Below are 25,347 nucleotides of genomic sequence, written 5' to 3' on the forward strand. Positions count from 1 at the left end.
TTTTAAGAAATACTTTTAGTAAAACCCTTACAACCCACTGTAACCCTAACTTGTTAATTTACTTAATATGCTGGAGTGTTAAAGTTTGGTTTTTGTTGTATAGTTGCCCATAACTGCAAGTGTGCCGTATTCTTTTCAGAGAAAATATCCAAATATTGTTCTTTGACTTTACAGAAAATGAATTACAGATTCAAGAAACAAATTATTCCTGCAACAAATGATTCTCGTGATTAGTTTAACAAAATTTTTTAGCTTCACAAAATTAGATATTTAATAAAAAAGAAATTGAAAAACTTAAGTGTATAAAAAGAATTATGAATTATTTATTTCTCTATTATAGCATTTAAAACATGATTGTACAAAACCATTTCTCATTCTTGTAAACTTGTTTTTACGGGATAAGAAACAATATGTTATTTTTGGTTATGTAACCAGATTTGGTTGAGTATTATTAGCATAAAATTAATAAAAATTATAAAGTTCTTCTCTTAAAGTGTAAAATATCATTTATGTAATGTTATTTACCCGTAATGCTTATTATTCATCCTTCAAATTATTTACAGCTGAAATTACGTACTTGATTGATTTAGATTGTTATTCAATATTGAAGTCTTGAAACTAAAAATGGAATTAATTTAAAATAAATATAATATAATGATATTACCATATTACGTATGGTAATATTATTTATGATAAAAGTATTTAATTGTAATAATATCATTTATGATAAAGGTATTTAATTGTAAGTGTGTGTATTTTAAATTGATTTATATTAGCAACATGTTACAATTTTTTTAACAATAAATAAACCATGCTTTTAATAGTAAGGTTTATGCAAAACTGTGTGCATTTAACACATGCTAATGAAATACAAAATACGAATACAAAAGTATAAAATATTCTTAGACATTTCTTCCTGTTTTATATCTGTATGGTATGGGTATTGCACCGGATGAGTATTGCACCCGATCTTCTTTGTCATGGCTGTCATCTTGAGGAGGAGACTTCGAGATATATTCTTTGAGAGTCTAAAATCTTTTCTGCTCATAGATCTGGGACAACATAGAGTTAGGCCTGGAAACTACATGTGTTTCCTAAACTTTATTTCAGCTTTAAAGCTTTTCCGCTAGTCATGATCTATTGTTTGACTACAGTAGAACTCTGGTCGATGTGCTTTGCTCATTGGAGCTGCCCAACCTCTTAGTCTAAGTCTAATCTGAATGCGCTAATATTAAAATATTAAATTCACGTGAGTTTGTAGATTTTATTTTCAGAACCATACAGATTACAAATTATACTTTTTTTATTACTTTAGAACATGCAAACAACTTGCTGCAGTTGGAATCATATTTCTAGTGACTGTTCACATACTCAAAACTATTCGAAGGAACGAAGATTGGTGAGCATTCCATTTTGCTTATATTATTAAAAATTAGATTATAATTTGTATTATTTCAATGTTCTGTTTTTTTTCTAACGAGTGGTTAACGTATGACATAAAATGTATGGAATTATAAGAAATGAAGTTTATTAGAGATTGTTAACAACTTAAAAGTTCCTTAGAAGAATATCATACATTTTAGTACTACCAAATTTCAGAAATAAATAAAATAAGAAATATGGATGAAATTTATTGAAGTAAACTATTGATATTTATAGTTTTGAAGCATTTTCTAGAAAAATAATGCATTAATTTTTTTTTATTTTTAACATAGCCTTTTAAGCCGAAGTTGTGTTTATTCAAGAAAACATTTAGACGTGTTTTGAATAAGCACTGACTGACTAACATATTTTATTACCACTATAAACTGAAAAATGCTTTTATTGCTTTTTTCCCCATATCTAAAGGATGGGAAAGTTGTTTGCGATTAAAATAAACAATATTAAATAAATGAACCTGAAATATTTTTTCTTACGTGCCCCACCTCTTAAATTTTGAAAAACAAATTTTAAATATTCTATTTTATTTTCTTATAAAAATTCTTTCTTACCTTCCTAACTAACTGAGTACTTTTCCTTCAGAAAATTGTATTTATGTTATTTTGTTTCAATATATTGATTCATAATATTGATAGAAAAAAATATCCTCATAATGGGTAAAATATCCAGACTTTATTTTTATCGCATTAATAAGCTATCAAAAGAGGATAGCTGAATTATAAATTTACTTTAATCAAGTTAAAGTTTCATATATTATACTGCCTTTTTTTCTTTGACGATGAATAAATCATTTTATTTACACAGAAGTTATTCCAAAGTACTTTTTTCTGAAAGACAGACAGTGTTTAATTGAGTTTCTGCAAAAATTTAAAGTAAACCAAAAGATAATGTTTATAGAAGTTAACAACTTTAAATACAGACGAAATATTTTTAGTCTTTCAGCCCCTTCATCAACTCTGTTAATTAAAAGCAAACACACGTTTTTAGTTGGATTGGTGTGAAAGTATTCCAAGCTTAATCCAATGTGATTTCAATTGTACTAGAAACTGTCGCAAAATTTTATTTTGAAAACTTTCTCTTTGGCGAAAAAATTATAATTGAAAAAGGGCTATGGGAGTTAATTAGCCAAGTTTGTTTAACTTTAAGCTTCTAATCCTTTCTCAAAGTTTACTTAATCCCCTTAAAGCACAAACCGTATACTTCAGAGCAAAAACTGCATGTTACTAGAACGTTGTGTAAACTCTAATAACATTTTTTTCGGTTCTTTCTTTATAAAAATGTTCAGACGAAAAAATTATTTTCTTTCTCAAAGTCGTAAATATGATTAAGTTGAAAAAGCAAACAATTGTTTAATAAAAATTGTTTAATCCAAATCTATTGATATTGCATTCATTTACAATTCGGTTCAAATAGTGACTTGATTAATGTAAATAGATATAATTAGTTAACTGCTTTCTCTTCATTTCGTAACTATATTTCTCTTAATCTCTCTTATTTGTGGAAGAAATATTTCTATTTAAGCATATACTTATAGAACATGTAAAATGGCAATTTAATGAATTTGAAGAAATCATCATTAGAATGCATTTCATTCAGAAATCTGTCTACATATCTTATGTATTTAAACAATAAGAATTTTTCTTAACTAGAATTTGATTGATTTCCTCTTAATTGTGGAAAAATATTTCAGAAAAAGTACTTCTTCATGAAACATGCGAAATTTAAGAAAATTAGCTTCAGAAAGGTTTTTCAGAAATTTATTTCATTAAAAAAATATTTTATATTATGAATCACATTTCTTAAAGACTTCAAGGAATAAGCTAACGCTTAACATGAAATGAATGTTCGATTTAAATGATTAAATTCGACTATATAATTCGATTATATAATTAAATTCTATCACTACTATTATTTCCCTTCCCAGAGTTTGGAAATCTCAACGAGCTGTTAGACCTATTGTCTGTAACACGATACCCTGTGTTATAAACTAGTCAGCTGTCTAGATCGTATTTTCTCACTATTAACATCTAATAATGCCCATACTGCTGAAAATTGTCTAGATTTTGACACACAGCTGACACCTTTCGATTCTCCATCAAAATTATGGTCTCACTTAACGTAGTTTCTTTTTCTTCATAAATGCCCCTATCTCTAGTGCTATTGATCGTTTAAAACTATGGTTACAAGAATTTCATTACTCTTTCGTTAAATTTCAAGATATCATCTTCGTTGATAATTCTTGCTGTGAGGAAACTATTTTCATGGTAGATTCTATCAACAAGCTGAGAATTTAGACATGGGCAATAACCTCATTCACATGCTTTACAATATTTTTTTGAATTATTTCAATGAAAAAAAATTTAATTGGTCAAATTCGCATGCTGGAAAAATAATATAAAATTGGTGATATGTTTGTCTAAAAGAGAGTTAGACTCTAGAGACTCGATCATTCAATTTACTTCAAATGGGAAAAGAAATGTCTCGCTATGTTTTCAGAGGTTAATAGCTAAACACTATTCATTTTACCGCCTCTTAGTATCGTAAACGCTGCGCCGTTTTCTTGTTTCATCCTTTCATGTTAATTTTATCATTCAAGAGTTGGTTCGTCTTGATATTGGACGTTTAAGAAAATTTCGACATTTTAAACTTTCAATTTTGCCATAAAAAAAACTAAAAAAATTATGCAAAATAAGTTCTCTAGAAAACTTTGCTGAAACTCGTGCTGAAAACTTTGTAGCAGTAACCCGTTGAATATTTTAGAATATATACGTGGATGCTGACAAGAACGAACTAAATGTTGACATATATTTGTATACATAGATGACGAATTTTCCTCTAAACCATTTTTTAGCGATTTTCAACTTTTTTTCTCTTAAGATAAGAGTATTTATTTTAATTTATTTTAAAAACTCTAATTTCAATTTGAAAAAAAAATTTTTGAGGATAAGTTGGAAACATTTTTTTTCATACTACAAATCTTCTTTTTCTTCATATTACAAATCTTTTTCTTCCATATTACAGACCTATTTTGAAAGATCCAAAAATTAACCCTTCAATAGGATTGTGTTCCAGCACTCATAGTCTAAAGCACTCATGATAAGGATGAAGAACACTGATTCCTTATTTTCTTTACGGACAAGTGCAGCCCTCTTATATATCAGACTTAAACACAGACTTATTTGTTCCATTCTATGAGAATACTTTGAACTAATAAATTTACAATCCTTTAAAATAACCATTGTTCAAGGAATGAGAAAAGATATCAGAAGGTCATTGCGGCCTATAAAAAAAATTTAAACTTTTTTGCAGCTCAGTATTTAATCCAAAGATAATCTTTATCAATATTCGTTAACAAATTGTTAGTAACAATTTTTTTATATTTATGTAAAAGTTTACTTAAGTTATTTAACGAGTGTTAAAAGTATTATATTAGTATAAGTTATGTTTTGTTTCACGAGTACTTTCTAAAGTAATATATTTTTTTAACATGTATTTCATTGCAAAGCATAATATATTCCACTGTTTTTTAATATGTATAAAAAATTAACTCTTTCTGTAGCATATAAAAATTAGCTGATTAAACTATAATGCTTTTATTTTCCTAAAAAGAAGAATTGTTGAAACTTAAGCAATAGTTTCTTTGTTAATCTTTGAACACTTTTATCGGCCACTGTAAGGCGATGTTTTTGTTTCTTTTTACTTTAACTTTTAAACTCAAAAGAGCTTAAACGCTGAAAGTACGATAAGCATTTTGTATGGGATGACAAGATTGCTGTTGTTGATAAAATATCTGACCATTAAAGAAAAATTTTGCAATAAAAAAATTTTAAATGGCGAAAAAATTTAACCACATCAAATATCTGTATACATAGCTTATTTTCTTTTAAAAAAAAACAACACTGAAGTAGCGTTATTGTCCATCAACTTTTATCACATCAAAGAAATCTCTAGAGTTTAACGCAAAAGGCACATTTTTCAATTTATCCCCATCCATTATACCTACAAGAATGGGCCAAAAAGGGAAAAAAGAACTAAAAAGGGAAAAGGGAAGAATTGTTATAAAGGGGTGGCAAAAGTCTCTTTAAAAAGATAAATTCACGTATACTTTCATGAGTTTTTATTTTTCTCTCGCAGAACAAAAATACACAGTGAAATGATAGTTGAAGGGAGAAAAAAAACAGCTAAAAAGAGCTGAACGCCTTCATCTCTTAAGCCGATACATTTTCTGCTGCAAAAACAGAAGACCATCTTCCGCTGTGATAGTAGCCCGTATTTGTAGTCCAAAGGCAAAAATAAGAATAAAAATATCTTAAAACGAAATCTCTCAATCCGTTACTTGAGACTCCCACCCACCCACTCATATACACGCTTTAGAAATCCGGAAACAGTACCGTTGGAAGAAAAACTTTTATCTAAGCCAAACACTTTGTTCTCATCACATAGGTCAGCTATCATTGCGGATGAATAGGCTTAGTGTCAAAGGTATTATCTTATATCAGTTTCTTTTTTTTAAATTCAATTGCCGAATATCAAAGAAAGCTAAAAGCAAACACAAGCTGAATTGCTAATACCACTGTTTGAGATTTTTCTTTTAATTTCAAGAAGATCCATTTCTTTGCCTTCAATCTCATTTATATTCGTTTAAAGATTGTTCTTCCGTTGTTTTATCGTCATATGCAATCACGTTTTTTTAAGGAATAATTTAAAGTTTTTTTTCTCTTTTTTAACAAAACACCATTTTCGAAACTGTTCTAGTTAGTTATTGATAAGCTGCATGGTAAGGTTTATCTACGGAGGGTTAGGCTAGGAAGGTGTCCATCTTAAACTAGAGCCAGTTAGTTTAAGGACACCTTCCCAGCATGGTATCATTTAATGATTGTGTTAATTATTACTAACTTATTATTATTAACTTTATCAACTGTGTTAATTATGAAAGCCGCATAGAAATTTCAGAATGAAGAAAAGTTAGAGTTTTGTGAAAATAAGAAAATTTTGTGATATGGTGTTTCATGCTAAAAAAATTGCTCCCAAACTGCATTGCTTAGGTTCATCAAAATACGAAAAAATCTGCAATTATATATGTATTTAAATAATTTTCAACTACAACATTTAGGATTTTCTTTTATTTAAAAATTAGTGTTGTTTTTCTTTAAATAATGTCGATTGTTCATTTTCAATCAACCATAAAGTCCTGGGAAAAGTAAAAAATTCTGTTATTAAAGTATTTATAAGGCTTTTTAAATTGTGAATTTTATTCATTATTGGCTCCACACTCCTGAATAATTTTTTTGAAAATTAAAAAGTTTCAATATTTAATTCAGTCAATACAAAAATCTTTTTCTGGTCAAAATAAATTCTATGAAGCAATAACCAAATTTCGAACATTATTTCCCTATTTTTTAATATTTTCTGATTTTTAAGTATTTTTCAAATTTTGTGCAATATTCCAATTTGGTTTTCAGAAACAAATTTATCTAATGACTTTTAAAACATACTTTTTCAGCAAATCTAAGCTTATTCCAAATATGTTCAATGTAATTTAGTATTTTGTATGAAAAGAAAACAATGCTGTTTAAAAAAATTTTATTTTCACCTAAGAAATATAATAAGGAATATGTCTGATTTATTTACTTTGTGATATTCTCTTTCTATCTGGATTCTTATAATTGACATGGATTTATTTTTTTATCTATACAATGACTTTTTAAATGATATGCTTAAATATTCGAAACACTAACCGTCTTTTTTTTTATAGTTAGCCATGTTGTTTTCATTTTTAGATTTAAAAAACTAAAACTAGTAATTTGTTAAATGCCATACGGCAAAAAATAATATAAAAAGTAATAATTTAATAAATCATACTCAAACTGAGAAAAAAAGTATGGACAGAATTTCCAGAATGTGGTAAAATTTACCTTGTTTTTGGCTCTAGAAGAAAACCAGAAAGCTCAGACACTTTTAACAAAACGCTATGGTAATGATTTTGGTGAAATAAACAACAAAATATGGTTTTATAATATGTGATATTCTTTGATAAATTTGGTAATGTGGTAATTTTATCAGCATGCCCTAGAGTATGGCATAAAAACCATTTACTTTATTAAATTTACTTTACATTTTGCATATTTTTTATTATACTACTAATAATAAGAAGAATAAGGTAATGAGAACTATAATTTTGAAACCAAAATTTCCGGTAAACCAATACCATATGAACGAAAAAATTAGAAAATAAATGGTTTAAAAACCAGTTATATTGTTTCAATTAACCAGAAACATTGTTTATTTTTTTCCTGAAATTTTATTTCCATACAATACGGTAATTTGAACTATTAGATTTTCTTCTCCGTGTATGCTGAATTAATTTTCATATTATGACTTTTCTGTTAAAATTAGACAGAATTCCCATTTAGCATATTAGTTTAAAAGCATAGTAAAATGAAATTCTTGACAAATAATAAGTTTTAATTCAGTTTAATTACTTCCAAAAGATAAAACCCTTTGTTTACTGAAAATCCAACAAAACATTTAACTATCTGAAATCCACAGCCAACATTAAAGCTGAACCCACATTAAAACTAACCAGCTTCCTTAAGCAAAACATAAAATGAACATTGCGCATACATATAAAGCAAGTTCTTCAGTTACCAGCGAAGAATTCACATTACTCAAGAACAAACGTTCTGAGGATAACGGTGAGACTAATACATAAAAGTAAACATTACTCTTCCTTTTAGTTATTTAATCGCCTACTTTATCTGCTTTCTCATAAAAATCTCTCTGAGGACCGTCTTTTTATGATCATCTTCCTAGTAATTGCCCATAATTTTTGATAGAATTCCTTCTTTTTCGTTGCTTATAAAACGGACATCACCATTTTGCTACTTTTCAGTTACAGCGTAAAGAAGCACCATATAATTTATATATGTAGATGCCTAATTGATGAAAATTAGGTAATGAACAAAATGTATTTGTTTGTATTCACCGAGCGAAATGCTGCTAAGGATATTTATGATAACATATTTAAGATAAAACACGCGATAGTAATTACGACAAAAAAGAAATAATTATTAAAATAGTTTTTGTTTATAGCAGTTTTGAATATAGTCTTGACAATAAATAAATGAAATTAATGAAAAACACGAGGGATATTATTTTAATGATTATTACAAGTTAAAATTCTTTGTAAATATTGTTAAAATTTATTGCAATAAGTTTCTTTCTTAGAAGAAACAGCTCCAGAAAGGTTATTAAGGAAATATTTATCTTTGCTTATTATAAAATTTTTTCGTTTGAATTGTATTGAATTTTTTGGTGTTGTGTTGGCTTGTATAACTTTGACTTTTCTTTATTACAACATTGCAAAATAGTCGCATGGACTGGATAAAAGGTGAACACCTCCCTTGAAATTTTGAATTAAAAGCAGCATTTGCGTTACATGGAGTGAAAATAACGAAAGAAATTCATTTAGCTTATTTCCTAAAGTTTAAAAAAAATTTCGTGAGAAGGTGGCTGGTATTTTCAAAATTTTAAGTGCGGTACAGAATTGGCCATTACATTTAACATTTGTGCTTATAAATAACTAAATTGACAAATTTTGTGTTTATAACTGCAAATAAACTCGATTGGAAATTTTCAAATAAACACACGCGTATAGCACTAGAGAAAATGGCTCCTCAACCTTTGTCCTTGACCCCACGCAAGCTGTATTCGACATTTATATAAACAAAGCCCTTCATTGGTATTTCGCTTTTTATTTAATGTTGCTATAGATGGCAGCACAAATCACAATTGGATCAATAGATTCCCATCGGATATTAAAAATTAATGAATCTGATTTAAAATACACTTTTCCTAAAGGCCTTATAAAGGGTAAACCCTTTTAGAACAGGCGGGAGAAAAAAAGACCTAAGGTCAGGCTTAAAGATCAGGCCTAAGAAGAGCACAAAAGAGTGTATATACATGCGAGACGCAATACGAGAATAACGGAGATCATGTCCGCGTGATCTTAAGCCGCTAGAGGCTGAAAAACTCCTCCCATAGCAATAAAATAGCAATCCTACAATAAAAATTAAATGCTTTAAATTCAGTAAAATAATTGTATTCATTGATTCTTTTTAACCATTTGCTTACGGCTGGTGCAACATGTGACCCACATTTGATGGTACAGCATAAACATCGCAAGCAAAGGGTTAAGCTCCCGATGGTTCGGTTGTCACGATATTGAACTGTCATTGTGATGGACTGAGATTCAGTCAACTGTTGCTGACTGAAGCCAACCCCACTTCAGATCAATGGGTACCAGATTATCTGGGAAGTAGCGGCCAGTACGTAATGCTGACCAGATTGCCATTAACATGCAATTGATCATGAAATTGTGAAACTTTTAAGATTCATAACCATCCTGGTCCTTAACGGGCTGCTTTACATAACTATTAATTCTTATTTTGCAGGCGAACTGAATTTACATTGTACAGTTCAGCGCTATCTGTCAATCAAAGGAATGCCAAACTTTTCAATAACATGGGACGCGTTTTAGAATCATTGGAAAAACAAGAAGAGGCTTTAAATCACTACAATGAAGCCATTAAGTAAGTAAAATTTTTATAAATGTTTCTATTTAATGCAGTTTTGACTGCGTTTAAGCTGGAGTTAGTTATTAACATTTTCCGTGAATCAACTTCGAGATTTTATTCAGAAATTAATAGTTTAACATCGCAATTATTACACTAGTCCCTGTTATTTGAATAGCCGTTCTCTTAATAGCATTTTTACTATTTAATTATTAATTATTATTTATATTATTATATATAATTATTTATAGTGACGTTTGTTGTTTTATTTTATCTGAATTAATGTAATTATTATAATATTTTGAGTTAGGTGTATCTATTAATACAGGGCAAAATAAAAATAAAATGACTGCATTCATTATTAATTTATTAATAATAACGGTTTTCAGAAGAGAAAAAAACGAAAAATTAAATTTATACATTATTAATTTATTAATAAAAGCTTGTCACCTTAATAAATCATTATATTTTTTCTATGCATAACCACAATTAAAAATAAAACTATAGTCAATTAACAGAGCAATAATTTTATTTTTAATAATTGATCATAAATTATTTAAAATAAATAAATTGATTAAAAAAATAATTAATTATTATTTTTTATTAATCAATTACTGATTAATATAATAATTATGAAAAATAAATTAATAATGAAAAATAATTAATTAAATCCGTAATTTTAAATTATCAAAAAAGCTTTTAAAAACATATTTCACTTTCTAAAGAGGAATTATACAAGAAGATTAAATATAGTTAAAATATCAAAAATATTCCATTCAAATGCTTAGTTATTTTTTTTAAACGAGCCTAAAAATACAACTTTTTTTTCCAGAATACAACCAGACGATGTTAGAGGTTATTTAAATATGGGACGTGTGCTTACTCATCTCAGAAGATATGAAGAAGCTGAAAAAGTATATCTTAATGTAAGGAGACTTTTTACTTTTTTTTTCTTAATTTACGAATGCAAATTGAAAAAAAACGAAAGAAAAATATTTACTTTTTATAGAATTCATTTTTATACAATATATTGTACGAGAAGGTTGCCATTAATATAGTCCATTGAGAAAATAGTCCAGAATTCTTTTAATTTTCCATATAAGCAAAGCATAAATTAGCATAAAATTTAACTTTTTATAAAACAAATAAAAATAAAAATTTAAAGTTGAAAGTAAGCTTGTGTAAAAGGTAAAATATTCGATCTAAATTATTTTCCGAAAAGAAGTATCAGTGACCAACATGGAATCAACATGGAATCTTAAAGCAACAATTTTTTTTCAAAAAATTATATTAATACATAGTTTTTTGAAATCGGCAAAACAAAATCCCTAAAAATTGTCTATCTACAACTTTCTGCTTTTATGGCTCCAAGAATTATTTTTTATTCTTCCATTTTTTTTAATTCGCCTATTAGTGAAACTTAGCTTGGCTTAGATTTAGGTTGATAGTTTTTTTTATGTATCAAATTAAGAATATTTATAAGCTTTCAAATTTATTTTTCCAAGTAAGTGAATAGTCAATTTTCTTTGAAACTTTGTTATTTAGTAATATTTTAAATGAATCTATAGCACGATGTGACGCGTTTTATAATCTAATTCAAAAAATAGTAATAATTGTATTGTTCAGACATTTTGCTACATTTGACCTTAGTGCTGCAGTTTTTTTTGGCCTTTCGGAAACTATTTTACACATAGACATGGAATCTAATAATAAAAACTGAAGAACAAAATACCAAAATTTGAATTCGAGTAAATCGTCGATAATCAAAACATACGATAAATAAAACATCATAATTTTTGACATAAAATAATATACTACACGTTAAAATTTTTTATATTTCTTCTTTAAATCCTTTATTGTCACTAAGAAACAGTTTAAAAAACAGTTTAAAGAAACAGTTTAATAATATTTTAATAACAGAGATATGTAAAACGAATTTATAGTGTATGATAAAAATAAGTTCAACAAATCTTCAATTCATAATATTTTAAGAAAAGGCACGAAAAGAAATCGCTGCAAGTTTTATATGTTTTTTTAAAGAGTGAACTAATTTTTTTTTTCAAAAATAATTATTTTTTTTATCACTTACATATAATTCCCCGTCTTCTAGAGTTTTAAATAAAAATGAGCCTTACGTTTTTTTTTTTCGAAAATTATCGAACAAATATTTGTTTTAAAAAAAATCTGGAAACAAACATTAGAAACGCGGTAATTTGCTTGAATTTTCATCAAAATTCTTAATTAGAAAATTAATAGCCCTATTAAATTTAATGGGAAATAAATATATAAATTAGAACTTAATCCGATAAAGTTGTTATTCATTTAAATCGAATAATGATTATGAGCTTTAATATAAATTTCTTAATTTCCTTAATTTGTTAGAGAACGTATATGCTATTATTAATAATGTTATTAACTAATATTTTAGTTTAAGTGGTTAAGTTGAAACGAGGATAGTTCCAGAAGAGAATTTCTTCAAAAAAGGTCGGTACTCAGTGGTGGATGGATCATGGGTTAGAGTCCCTTTGTCGTCAGACTAACTGTGAGATGTTTTTGGGGTTTACCTCTCCATCTAACGCAAATGCTGGTTAGTTCTCTCAAAAAGTTCCCCCAGGAAGGCAAAATTTCTCCCAATACTTGATCCTGGAGTACCCTTGTCTTCTGGATCGGGTTCAAAATTACAAGGCTCCGGAGTTGAGCATTGGTAGTCGTAATTCCAAAATCGGGATGGCTGCGCAACGAAGGTTATTAAATAAAATATTAGATTGTTAAGAATAAAATTTTTTGACAAAAAGCCAAAGTTTATTGATAGTCAACAGACACAATGAACTGAACTGTAAAAAATCCGGGATTAAATTACGGTATAAAATACAGCACTTTGGGCGTGTCATCCATTTTAACGTAAGATTCTATTTTTTAAAAATTAGCGTGATTCCGTGATTTCCCGGTAGTTGATTGTGCCCGTGATTACTGCAAAAATTACGATATTTTAGATTTTTTGCTCTGCAGCATACTCCGAATGGAATTTATGGTAAAAAAGTACCGGTAACCTGGATATTGGTACTTTTTACCGTAATTTGATCCTAATTTTTTTTACAGTGTATTTCATTTTTCAATGCATGCACCTATATGAAGATCAATGGGAAAAAGTGGCGTTTGTCAATTTTTTTTTTAACAAAAATGACGATTGGATCGCCATGTGTTGCATTTTGTGGTGTACTAAGTTTTGGCAAATAAATAACGTGGAAAATTGGTTCCGTTTGAGAGGTATTACCGAGTGAAAATGGATCGTGCGATCGAAAACCAGTTTCTGTCCATGCTCAGAATTAGCTTTTCAGACACCGCTCCCCTCCACATGCCATATAAACGGCAAGTGGGTTACTTCTCTGGCGGGAAAAAGTTCATAAATTCATGATAGGCCAGTTTTACAGCTTTTTTCGGTATTAAATTATTTTGTTATTAAAATTTCTCCAATTTTAGAAAAGGTTATGTTTGATGGGGGATATGTCTTGTGAGTATTGAGGACGATGAAAAGGTTCCAATTCCAAATGCATGTAATTTTGCAATGTTTGGTTTGACAATGCTATGCAATAAAGCAGCAGACGATGTGTAGCATGTTTAGATGATTACCAATACCACTCATTGTTAGTAATGGCCAAACAACATTAAACGTAAACAACACTGGAGCTAAGTACACTGTTAATGTTTCTCGCTGTGTGCGATACCTCTTAATAATGTCTCTGCGATACCTCTTAATTTTTAAAAAAAAATGTATTTGAAGATGTTTCTTCAAGCTGGTAAGATATATGACTTTTTAAAAAAAATGGGTAAAATATTAATTTAAAGTCAAATAATAATTAAGTAGTTAAAGTTGACGCATTTAAATTGCAAATTTAGTACAAATTTAAAAATTCAATGAATTTCTGATATGCATGGCATTTTACTCCAGCGCCATATTTTGTCTTTTCTTCTTAATTATTAAAGACATACAAAAAATGATAGTTTTCTGAAATTTGGAGTTTAATTTTGTTACTTTACTTTAAGTTCTTTATAGGAAAACGATAATTTTTTTTCTTATTTTTAAGTTTAAGCTATTTGAAATAATAATTAGAAAACAAAATGTGCAAATTTGAATTTGAAATTCAATAAAAACTCAAAATTCAAATTTGTAAATTTCTTAAAACGGGAAGAACAAAAACAAAAAATAATGGTAATAAATAAATAAATGAATACCTTAAAATTTTTTCCAGTATCATTAATAATTTAAAACATTATTTTTTTTTCTGAAATGTATTACCAACGAATTTTAAAAAAACTTTTATATAAGGAAGTATCAAAAATATGTTCTGGACCCTCTTAAAAGTTCAAAGTCGCCTTTAAGAAACAGTGATACCAATACTTCATTTGTAATAGCTTTAATTTTAAAGAAATATTACTGATAAAAGGTCAGTATGGTTCGTGAATTAATTGAGATAAGTCAAAGCTTAAAACATATAAATTAATGTAGAGTTATTTAATCTTGTTCTTTGATGTCATTAAATAGCAAATTGTGTTGTAAAATAACTGTAATTTTTATTTAAATATTTAAATAATAATTTTGTTTGTATTCTAGCATATCTTAGGCACAAAAATGTGAAAAATTTAAATATACTGTCTTGTAAACCTTCAACTTAAGTATTATATTTAAATATTATATGCAATAATTTGGTCATTTAGGAGTTATTATGACAGTAAATGTTTATGAAAATAAAATTTTTCGCGATTTTTCTAGCAAATTTGAGAAAAGAAAAGGAAAAAAAAATTTTTTTTGCTTTCAAATCTATCTTCTCTGCGAATACTATGCTTAATTTCATCCATCAAATATTTTGGCTATTTTTGAGTTAAAATGATTGTAAATATTTAACTGTAAATAACCGGTCAAATGACCGTTTAAGAACTTTTGCATAAAAATGTGCTTATCATCTTATCGTTTTTGCACAGGTCACTTCATGATTTTTTCTAACATTAAGCTACAGTCAATACTCTATTATTTTTTTTTATCTCGTTTGTTTCGAACAATACTTGTCGTATACCTATTTCTACTACAATTAGTCATTTGACCGGGAGAACAATATATTGCTTCATAATGTTATCGGATCAGAAATTACGATGTAATACGCGTTCAACGTATAGCATTCGATTAGTTGCACATTTCAGCAAAGACAGTTGCGAAGTTGTTTAATCAAAATAACTGTGAATTTAAATTTCAAGAACGTACCTAAAATTTTAGATTGGCAAGAAAAAGTGACGAAAACTAAATGTTTTGTTAAGTAGCTTATATCTTATTTTGATAGCTTTACTTCATTTTTAACTAACTGTTAGTTTTTACCCAGAAGAATTTAGAAACAATTAAGACAGCACAACTTCTTGGAAGAAATAATATTAATCACAAAAATAATTATAAGAAATATAATTCTTATAATTCTTATCTATTCTTATAATTCTTATCTATTCTTAATATTCTTATCTATTCTTATAATTCTTATCTATTCTTATAATTCTTATCTATTCTTATAATTCTTATCTATTCTTAATATTTTTATCTATTCTTATAATTCTTATCTATTCTTATAATTCTTATCTATTCTTATAATTCTTATCTATTCTTATAATTATTATCTATTCTTATAATTATTATCTATTCTTATAATTATTATCTATTCTTATAATTCTTATCTATTCTTATAATTCTTATCTATTCTTATAATTCTTACATATTCATATAATTATTATAATAATTATAGAAATAATAATAATTAGACTAAAGATGTTTGATGAAAATGTTCAATGGAAGCACCCTGTATAGGTAAAAAATGCGTTGAGCAATGAATTAATAATTCTTATTCTTTGTATTTGTAATACATAAAAATTGACAATATGCAATTTTGTTTAATTATAATAAAGTATTTTTAGTTTATTTCCTTTCTAACATCCATATTTCATACATTCAATCAAGAAACATTAATTCCACTCATTTGACCGACTATTGTAGAAATAGGTACGTTAAGTGTTGGTATGTTTAGTGTTAAGTAAATAAGATGGTATCCAATGCATTTTATCAAACTTGAAACAAAAAAAAAAGAACAAATTGTTTGCTTTCTTATTAATCCACCCCATAATTACAGCATTTAACTTCATACATTGTATATTTTGGTCGCGTAGATGTTAAAAATGTCGCTCATAATTATTTCAAAACATCCATCAGTAGAATAGCTCAAACTCTAAAATTAAAGCGTGGGATTAATTACATAACAGAATGTTTGAATAGCAAATTGTGATGAATGTCCTTTTCCTAAATTAAAACACTGATGATGATGCTATTTCAGGCCAAATCACTGTTTCCCGGTCCAGAGGAGACGATGGAACGTGAGGTGCGGGTCACCCCCAACCACCTACAACTGTTCCTTAATCTCGCCTTCCTTATCTCTCGAAATGATAGTCGTTTGGAAGAGGCGGACGCGGTAAGTACACCCCTTCTGGAATCATTACCAAACAGCCAAATGACCCAGGGATCTCTCTCTTTAACTGTTCTGGTTGCTGTAGTCTGTGCGCCATTTATTTTAATCAATTTTATCCCTGGAGGACTGCATAGATATAAGTTGTAATTAATGAGTTTACTTATAAAATGCAACTCTTAAAGTCAGTTAATTCATTAGTTCAAAAGAGTAGATTACAGTAGGCATATGGGCAAAAAAAAAGACAAATAAATTTTAATTATTTTTATTGCCCATAGGTATCGTTGTTGATATTCATTTGCGCTTTTATTATTATTATGTTTAAATTAAATCAATTCCATGTGCATGGGAGGGTAATCTTTGCATCAGATTTTCAACCAGAGTATAGTTTAAGGATTCAAATTTCGTCTGGCGGTCTAATATGATGGAAATGCAAATTTGAAAATTTAAGCTCAAATTTGTCGTGTCTGATAACAATGGAAATTCAGTTATTGTCCTCTACGAGCAGAATTTATCGCGATGTTATCACCGAAAATAATTTAACTTCACTACAAATTTGTATAAGATTGACGCGGCTGTGGTTGTAACTATGACGGACATCTTCCTCTCCGAGCGACTAATTATTGTTGATTATGTTAGTCGATATATAAAAGAATAAAAATTATGATGCATTTTATAAAAAAATAACTAGCAACGTTTTTTTTTCTGTCCAGTGTAGTAAGAAAAGAAAAAAGAAAAAGAAAAAAAAAAGAACTTTTTTTTCTTTTTTTTTTCGTCTAGCGTCCACTGTTCTAGAATTTCACTCGCCAATCTCGTTCCTCAGCTAGTCTCGTTCTCCTAGCTTGAATTAAATCTTTATGCCAACCAACACCAACTTTAACGGATTGAAACAGAAGCTATAATTTATTATAACTCAATAAACCGGATTTTATTTTTTAGAAAAATATGCGTTGCAACCGTATTAATCAACTTGGCACTTACCTAAGCCATGGAAGGCATGGAAAAAGAAAACAATGCTTTATAATTAACAGAAATGAAGCATTGGTTAGAATCTCCATTCTATGTTACAAAACTAAATTTCATTAAAATTAAATACATTTTAAGGAAAAGTTGTACGGTAAGAAGAAGAAGATTTTCCATACCCACACATGTGACTTATGACGTCAGCAAAAGCTAATATCAGCAAAATGGAGTATGAAAGTTGAGCTAGGTTACTCTACAGAAGCTAGAATGTTAATTAATGTGAAGTTAAATACATAATATTGGAGAAAGAATCTTTGTGAAAGCATATAGACTGTGTTACTGAAGATAATTGGTACTTGACGGGCTTGACTTACTCGCAACAGAATAGAAAGAACAGTCAGTAACGTAAGCAAATGCTAAGTTTCAACAACCAATCAGGATCGAGATACCCACACTATGTCACTCGCACGTATCCCATTAAATAATATATTTTTAAAATTGCTTTTATCGGGATTACGACTGTTGTACCAAACATCGGAAGAAAATTAGCATAATTTGATAGCATATTTATCATATCTTGTATTTATAGTGAATCCCATATTTATCGTATTATATCTACAAAGTTTGTCTAAACTCATCTTCACACACATAAAAGCTAATTTTAAGAAAAAATTATATCCAAACAAATGAATATGAAATCCATACAAATAAATATGAATATGAAATCCAAACAAATGAGTATGAATATAAAATCCATGCAAATGAAAATAAACATGAATTTAATATTTCTTAAGTGAATGCTTTAATAATAAAGGGAAATAATTTATGCAATTTTTGTTTTAGTGAGTTAGGAAAAGAATTCTTTTATTAATAGAAAAAATATGAATATTTTCTTTAAATATGTACAGAACTAGTAAATGAACATAATTGCATAATTTTTAAAAATTGAAATTCATAACTCGCAAAATAAAATTCATAAAATTCTGTTAAAATTCTCATTAAAACATTTCATTTACCTTTAATGATTATCTTAAAATGATCTTTTTTTCTTCCAGTTATATCGAGAAGCCATCACGCTACGATCAGATTTCACAAATGCATATCTTAACAGGGGTGACGTTCTTTTAAAAATGAATAGGTAAGTTTATTTTTTTCAAGATTTTAGAAACAATTTAATAATAGACAATTTAATTTAAAACGAAATTAATAATCGTAATTTGTGTTTAGTACTTATCTATAAGCATGATTAATTGTAAAATTCTGGGGAATCACTGAAACTTTAATTGCTATAAAATGCTCCCATAGAATTGAAAGGTTTCATACTATCTATTTCTTTTCACTGTCTGAAACGATATTAATATTGCAATTTTTACGCAAAATTTTGATCTATATGTTATCTATCAACTACGTATTCTATGCAAAATACTGATGAAATAAACGTACTATTTCCTCTGGAATATTTTAGGTCAAAATATAAAGTAATATCTAAAACGATCTTCTTTGAAAAAAATGTATAATTTCTAAGTAAAACATTACTTTTTCCAAAATAGTTCTAAGTTAATGAATTTAAAGACCATTACTAAACACTATAGAGAATTATGAAGGTTATCTTGCTGTTTATACTAATGATCGTCATACAGCCGATCTCAAAACTACTAGAAGTTCGCGAGGACATTTCATTAGATCGCATTAACGTCTCAGTTGGCTAGCCTTCAATCCTATAGTTTACTGACAAATGAAACGTAATACTTAAAAAAAAGTTGATAGTTCTTTTGGTAGATATCTTACAGTAGGATTAAAAATGTAACACTGTAAAGCATTCCGGAGCAAATTGCGGATTAAAATAATCGCACTTCAACTGCATCATCTGTAAAATCCATCTTACCGTAATATATTACACCGTAATTTTCACAGAAATATTTATTTAATTAGATAGAGTCAGATATTTTACTGTAATTACTGCAGAAATTGCGACTTATCAGATTTTTTGTTCCGTAGCATGTCCCTGTAAAAATAGATTTTACGGTAAAAAGTACCATCACCTGAGTGCCAGTATTATTTACAGTAATGTAATCCGGAATTCTTTACAATGCATGATACATCAGAAGAATCATATACGTTTGATATCTACTGATTTATACAACTAAAATATGATTTTAATTTCCCAAATGCACTTACAATAGAACATAAGAAGTCATTGTAAGTCCTCTTAACCCTCTAATCTACATGCATCTCGAGATAAAACAAAAATTGGAACATGAACAATTTTACTGACCCATCCTTCTGTTAGTGCTTTGCCAAGCAATAACGTCTGGTGAATATTTCGAAATACTTCCAAATATCTCCGATCCACGCATCACAGATGTTTCCTCGGGCCATCCTCGGGCCAATCCCTGGAGGTCATCAAGCAGAGAAAACTGTCGAATCGACAACACGGTTGTGTTTTACGATGCAAGGCTTGGGCTCGCATTCATATATAACCAAGCCTTTTTCTTCCAGCAAAGCTTTCTGCATTAACCTTTCATGGCTTCTATTCGACATCAAATATGCACCAACATCGTCCCTGGTATGAGGGAATGTATTTTTCCTTACCCCCCTACCCTTTATTATACATCTAGCCCAGCCTTTCTATCTTCTTTGCCCTCTTATTTTATTTATATACCTGGGACTTGCTTGTGTACTTAGAAGGGCTGTTTTCACATTTTTTATTACTTCGCCGTTCGTTCGCGTTTCCTTGCATTTATTTTAGAGAGAATTTCTAAGAGTTAATGCGTTTGAAAAGGAAACACGTTGTTCGGGTTAAAATGACGAAAGTAGTTCATATCTCTGCGTAGACTATATGAATTTCAAATTTTTTGTTGGGGGGGGGACTATTTTAGTTTACGAATAAAGTATTGTTTCGTAAATTTTTAAGCTTTATAGTGGACGCGAATTTGTAAAGAAATAGAATTCGCTTGCTATAAATTTGTAGCAAAAAAGTTTGGGTTAAAAGAATAGTTCTTTTTTTTTAAATAAGGAATAGTTATGTTTTTTATGTGCAAGCCTTGCAAATACAATGGAGATGGGTTGAGAATTATAATGCAAGCTCGAATAATTTAATAAAATGCGAAGCCATCTTATTGATTCGATATAAGTATTGGTTAGTACTACGTCTGAAATATACAAGAAACAATTTTGGTGCATTGAAATGAAAGCAAGGCAAATTTATTAATTTGGGTGAGTTTTCATCAGCAAGGTTTCCTAAACTAGTAAAATTATATGTTTTATATGGATATTGCCCTGACTCATACTTTCAAAATACTAAATTAGATTTTACTTTTTACTCATTTAACTTTACAGCACGTGTTATCTTACATGAACGAGTGCGTCGTATTTTTACGACAGCTGTTATTTTTCCATTTTGGCACAGAAAACGACAGAAATAAATTCGAGGATATTAATAACAATTTTGTCAAGAAACAATCCTATCGTGTACAACAATCCAAAGTAGGCCATTATTTCCACTATTGAGGTAACAGAACAGTCTATATCTCTTGAGTATCCGTTGTAGCGAAATTCTATATTTATTTGTACACACCTAAGATTCATCAACCATATTTATGTCAATTATTTTTGGAAATGATCCTATTTCATCCTCTATATCCTTGGCATGGTGCCTTAGGCCAGGGCACACTTTTATAATATTCCTCTTCCTCGTTTTTGAGTAGTTAGCACCTTTTACTTTTCACCACTTAGAAGACTTATCCTTACCAACATGGGACATGTCATCATAATTTCTTTCCCCTATATTATTATTATCATAATTGCCCGAACCATATTGTTCAGATTCACAACTGATATTGTTTATTTCTTAAATTTTCTTGATCCAAGCGCTATCAATCTCAAATCAAAAATTTTCCCTCCCGTCTTTTTCTTCGTCAGACAGTTCTCGTATAAAGTGGCAAAAATCACCAGATTGTATGTATTCTCTTGCCATGAAAACCGATACAAAAATTATCGAAACAATTTTAAACAAACTGAAATAATACTCACCAATTTTTAACTCAAAATTACGAAACACTTGAAAGAGAAATATTTTTCGAATTTTCATCCATGATAAAGAGCATGCCGCAAATTTTAGAAAAAACAACCACTTAATACAAAAATTCGATTAGAAATAAAAATTGTCACGTCACTTCCTGTAGGCAAAGTCCAAGACGTGGGGAAGAGCAGAAAGAAGGAATAGAAATGTCCTTTAGACGTCTCAGCTGCGATATACGAAAAAAGTCCATTAAAAACAAAATTTGTCGTTAAATTTGCGCAGACGCGCCTTCGCGTTCTGGAAGGTTGAAAGCTATTACCAATCAGCTGTACTCAAATAGTCTGATATCTTACTTTTAGGCAGAGAGACTGTAATTCGATTTAAATCTTTTAATTAAATCATCTACTATAGTTTCTACCTTTTTTAAGATACTTTTACTTTTCTTCAATGGAATTGATACTATTTATTCCAATAGTATTTACTTTTACAGCGTAAGACTCCTTAATGGGTTATTTTCGAAAAAAGGTTAATTCAGTTTAAAGTAATTTAAAAAATTCCGATTGTGTGATGGACGTCTGTGTGATGGGCGTTGTTTTCTTCTTTTTCAAAAACTCATGTCCTTTACTTGACAAAAACTGACAGATACCCGAAAACATAACACATTTAATGACAAGGAGAGGAAATAAAAAATACAAGATCTTCGTCTCTCTGCTGAATTCTGATAGATGCCTCGAAAAAAAAGCCGAATATAGCTTTAAAAATTGCTAAGACCAATACTCCTTCCTAAACTGAAGTGTATCTTGCTAACACAAAAAATAAACTTCTAATTCGCCGTCTTAGTGTAGCATAAAAGGAAAAGTTAGATAAAAGAAGAAGAAGAAAAAAAAAAGAAGGAAAAAAATAAAGGAAGCTACTGCAAAAGCAATCGCAAAATCTCATGAATATTAAAAAGTTTTAAGACGGGAAGACGTTGCTTTTCAATCGATTCATGTACGCCATTGGAAAAGAGTATTGCATGTTTACTCTGAAATCTAGACGAGAAGTAAATTTATTCATTTCATTTCAGTTCCGTTTTTTTTATCATCGTCTGCTTTTTTTTTATTTTTAGGACGAAAGAAGCGGAAGCCATGTATCAGAGAGCGCTTGAATTCGATGATTCAAATCCAGATCTGTACTTCAACGTAAGTTTGGTTATATGTACATTTCTTTCACTTTTTTTTTACCTTTATCATTATTAGCATTTTCGTTTTTACTTATATACAACACTTCTAGCACTCTTCTCAAATATTCATGCAATTTTTTCTTTTTTTAACAGTCAAATGCTTTTACGGTGACGACTTGTGTCGTCGAATTTTTTTTTAAATATGAAAGAGTTCTTCAGACGGTATTGGATTGAATTATTTTTATTTCCAAAGAAAATATAATTCTTTGCGAACTTTTTGAAAGCGATATCCATTTGGAGGACGCCTCAACTTGTCTATACTTATTAGTTATTATTCTAAGTCATTCTTTACGATAATTTTTAGGTCCTAGAAGATCAACGGACCCTTGAGATTTTAGTACTGTCAGTGTTTGAAGTTGTAATGCATTCTAAATATACCTGAAAAAACACTTGCTTCATTAAAAGACGCATAATTTTTCTTTTCTCTTTTTTTCCCGCATATTTGATTTTTTTTTTGGAATATAGAATTATAAGTTTACATTTTTACTTTTTTATTAATAAGTTTTTCATCCGAGGTATTCATTTTACGAAATTTTTCAGTTCTCTTATGAATTCGATAAACAAGCATATTTATACAATGAAAATCGTACCATAACTAGGTATATATAAAACACCAGTTTTAAATAAAATGGAATTTTAAACTAAGTTTTTGTCTGACGTAAAAGAATTTGTCAATTTTAGCCCCTACCTCTAGGTTTTATGTATGATTTGTTGTTCATGCATTTTGAGTTTTAGTTATTCAAAACTATATGATAAGGTATCTGAATCATCAAAAAAATGGGTACCTAACTCGAGAAATAGTGAATTACTTAGATAGGGTACTAGGTAGTATAGTAATACAGTTCATAAGTGACTAAGATTAGGCCACTCCCCAAAGTTTATTTGGTGGAACTAAAAAGCATTGCCCACATATTTTTAACCATTTATCACATTGCGATAGCAGTCGCGCAATTCTTGTCCATTTGAAAACGTAGTGCTCATTGAGCTTACCGTAGATGCTTAAGTCACAAGGAGACAAATATGGACAAGTAACGTAGGTAGAGCCATTGTGGCTCAGGGGATAAAGCGTTTGCCTTCCAATGAGGTGAACCGAGTTCAAATCCCAGAGATGGCTAGTCGATAGGAATTTCACACCCGGCTAGCCCCGACCACATCGCTGACGTAAAATATCCGCAGTGGTAGATAGAAGGATCATGGGCTGGAGTCTCCTTGCCTCCAGACTAACAGTAGGATTTTTTCGTTATTTTCTCTCCATGTAACGCAAATGCTGGCTAGTTCCATCACAAAGTCTCCCATGAATGCAAATTTCTCCTAATATCTGATCCAGGAGCTCCCCAGGCTTTTGGATTGGGTTAAAAATTGAACGGCATTGAACATTAATGATCGTAAGTCCAAAATTGGAAAGGCTGTTCAAGGGCGGTTATAAAATATTACGTGGTTAGCGCAGGACTTCCTAGCTTATTTCCTACTGAATATTCTTAGTCGCATTGGTAGTGTCCAGCGTATCATGCAAGAGGAGGATTCTAGGAGACACTTTACCAAAAGATTTTTTAACGTTATTGCAGTGTTGAGCTTGACATGTGTTTTTAAATAGATTTTTAGTTTCCTAACACCAGTAAATCTGAGAAAAGAGCTCAAGAACGTCCTACAGCATTAATTCTGAGAAAAGAGCTCAAGAATGTCCTCTTCGTGAATTGCAGCTCAATAACCGCCGTTAATCCCTGGAACGTGTTGAACTGAGTTTTCAAATATTCTCATATTAATTCTCACATGACAATTTCCATTACTTAGTGATAGCAAAGCTAGCTAATTATTTATTTTTTCCGTAAATAAATATATTTTGGACCAGTCTCTGTTTCAATAGACAAATCTGGTAATTTAAGCTTAATGTGCTCTCGGTTTTTCTATGAATGATTTTACCTTATAATGCAATAACGATATTTTTATATCTTATAAATAAGAGAACGGGAAATTTATCTTTAAATCAAAAATATACACTTCTTACTGTAGTCGCAGATGTAATACGCTCAAATCTTTCTGTTTTTACTTGCTAATAATAGCTCTAGTTCAAATGTTTAATTAAATTAAAATTTTTATTAGCAATGCTATGCAAAGTTTGTCACACTTCCAATGAATCGTTTTTTAAAGCCAATTTAGTCTTTTCCGGCTCCGTTGACCTAAATTTATTGATCAAAACCGATCTGGAATGTTGCATTTAAAATTTATCTATATCAGATACCATGAGCGAACTCAATTTTTTCGACTTATATAAGCATTTGGAAACAGTCACGAACGTATTTAATTTTATCGTCTAAAAATAAATTAGCTTTCAATGAGAGAAAAAATACCATTTTGTCGATTTTCTGAAAAGACAAATGTTATTGTGCATCTGTTTTTCGAGATAGTTATAGTTGTTTTGTTTCCTTTCAACGATTGTACTTTATAATCTAACCACAATATATTGATATCTTATAAATTAAACTGCCAGCACTTCTTTCCATAATCTGAGTTTTTTACGATGTATGATAATGTGCCTTCACCCCCTACAGCTATTTTTTTTTCAATTTAAGACAAATAATTCAACACATACGGCACCATATATACCATTATTTTCAGATAAAACAAAGCATGTTT

At 29.1% G+C, this 25,347-nt stretch overlaps 1 protein-coding gene across 1 annotated transcript in view; it reads left to right on the forward strand.

The window, feature by feature from the left end:
* LOC107450269 (protein O-mannosyl-transferase Tmtc3) overlaps positions 1–25,347 on the forward strand; it is a 250,346-nt gene that overhangs the window by 198,089 nt on the left and 26,910 nt on the right. The window contains exons 11-16 of the mRNA XM_071180106.2: positions 1,316–1,399; positions 9,894–10,031; positions 10,846–10,939; positions 16,379–16,513; positions 18,526–18,608; positions 22,600–22,672. Of these exons, the coding sequence (XP_071036207.1) occupies positions 1,316–1,399; positions 9,894–10,031; positions 10,846–10,939; positions 16,379–16,513; positions 18,526–18,608; positions 22,600–22,672 (607 nt within the window). The remainder of the gene's footprint in view (positions 1–1,315; positions 1,400–9,893; positions 10,032–10,845; positions 10,940–16,378; positions 16,514–18,525; positions 18,609–22,599; positions 22,673–25,347) is intronic.

Source organism: Parasteatoda tepidariorum, chromosome 1, assembly GCF_982258835.1.
Source record: "Parasteatoda tepidariorum strain Cologne lab strain chromosome 1, Ptep-v5.0, whole genome shotgun sequence".
Classification (NCBI taxonomy): domain Eukaryota; kingdom Metazoa; phylum Arthropoda; class Arachnida; order Araneae; family Theridiidae; genus Parasteatoda; species Parasteatoda tepidariorum.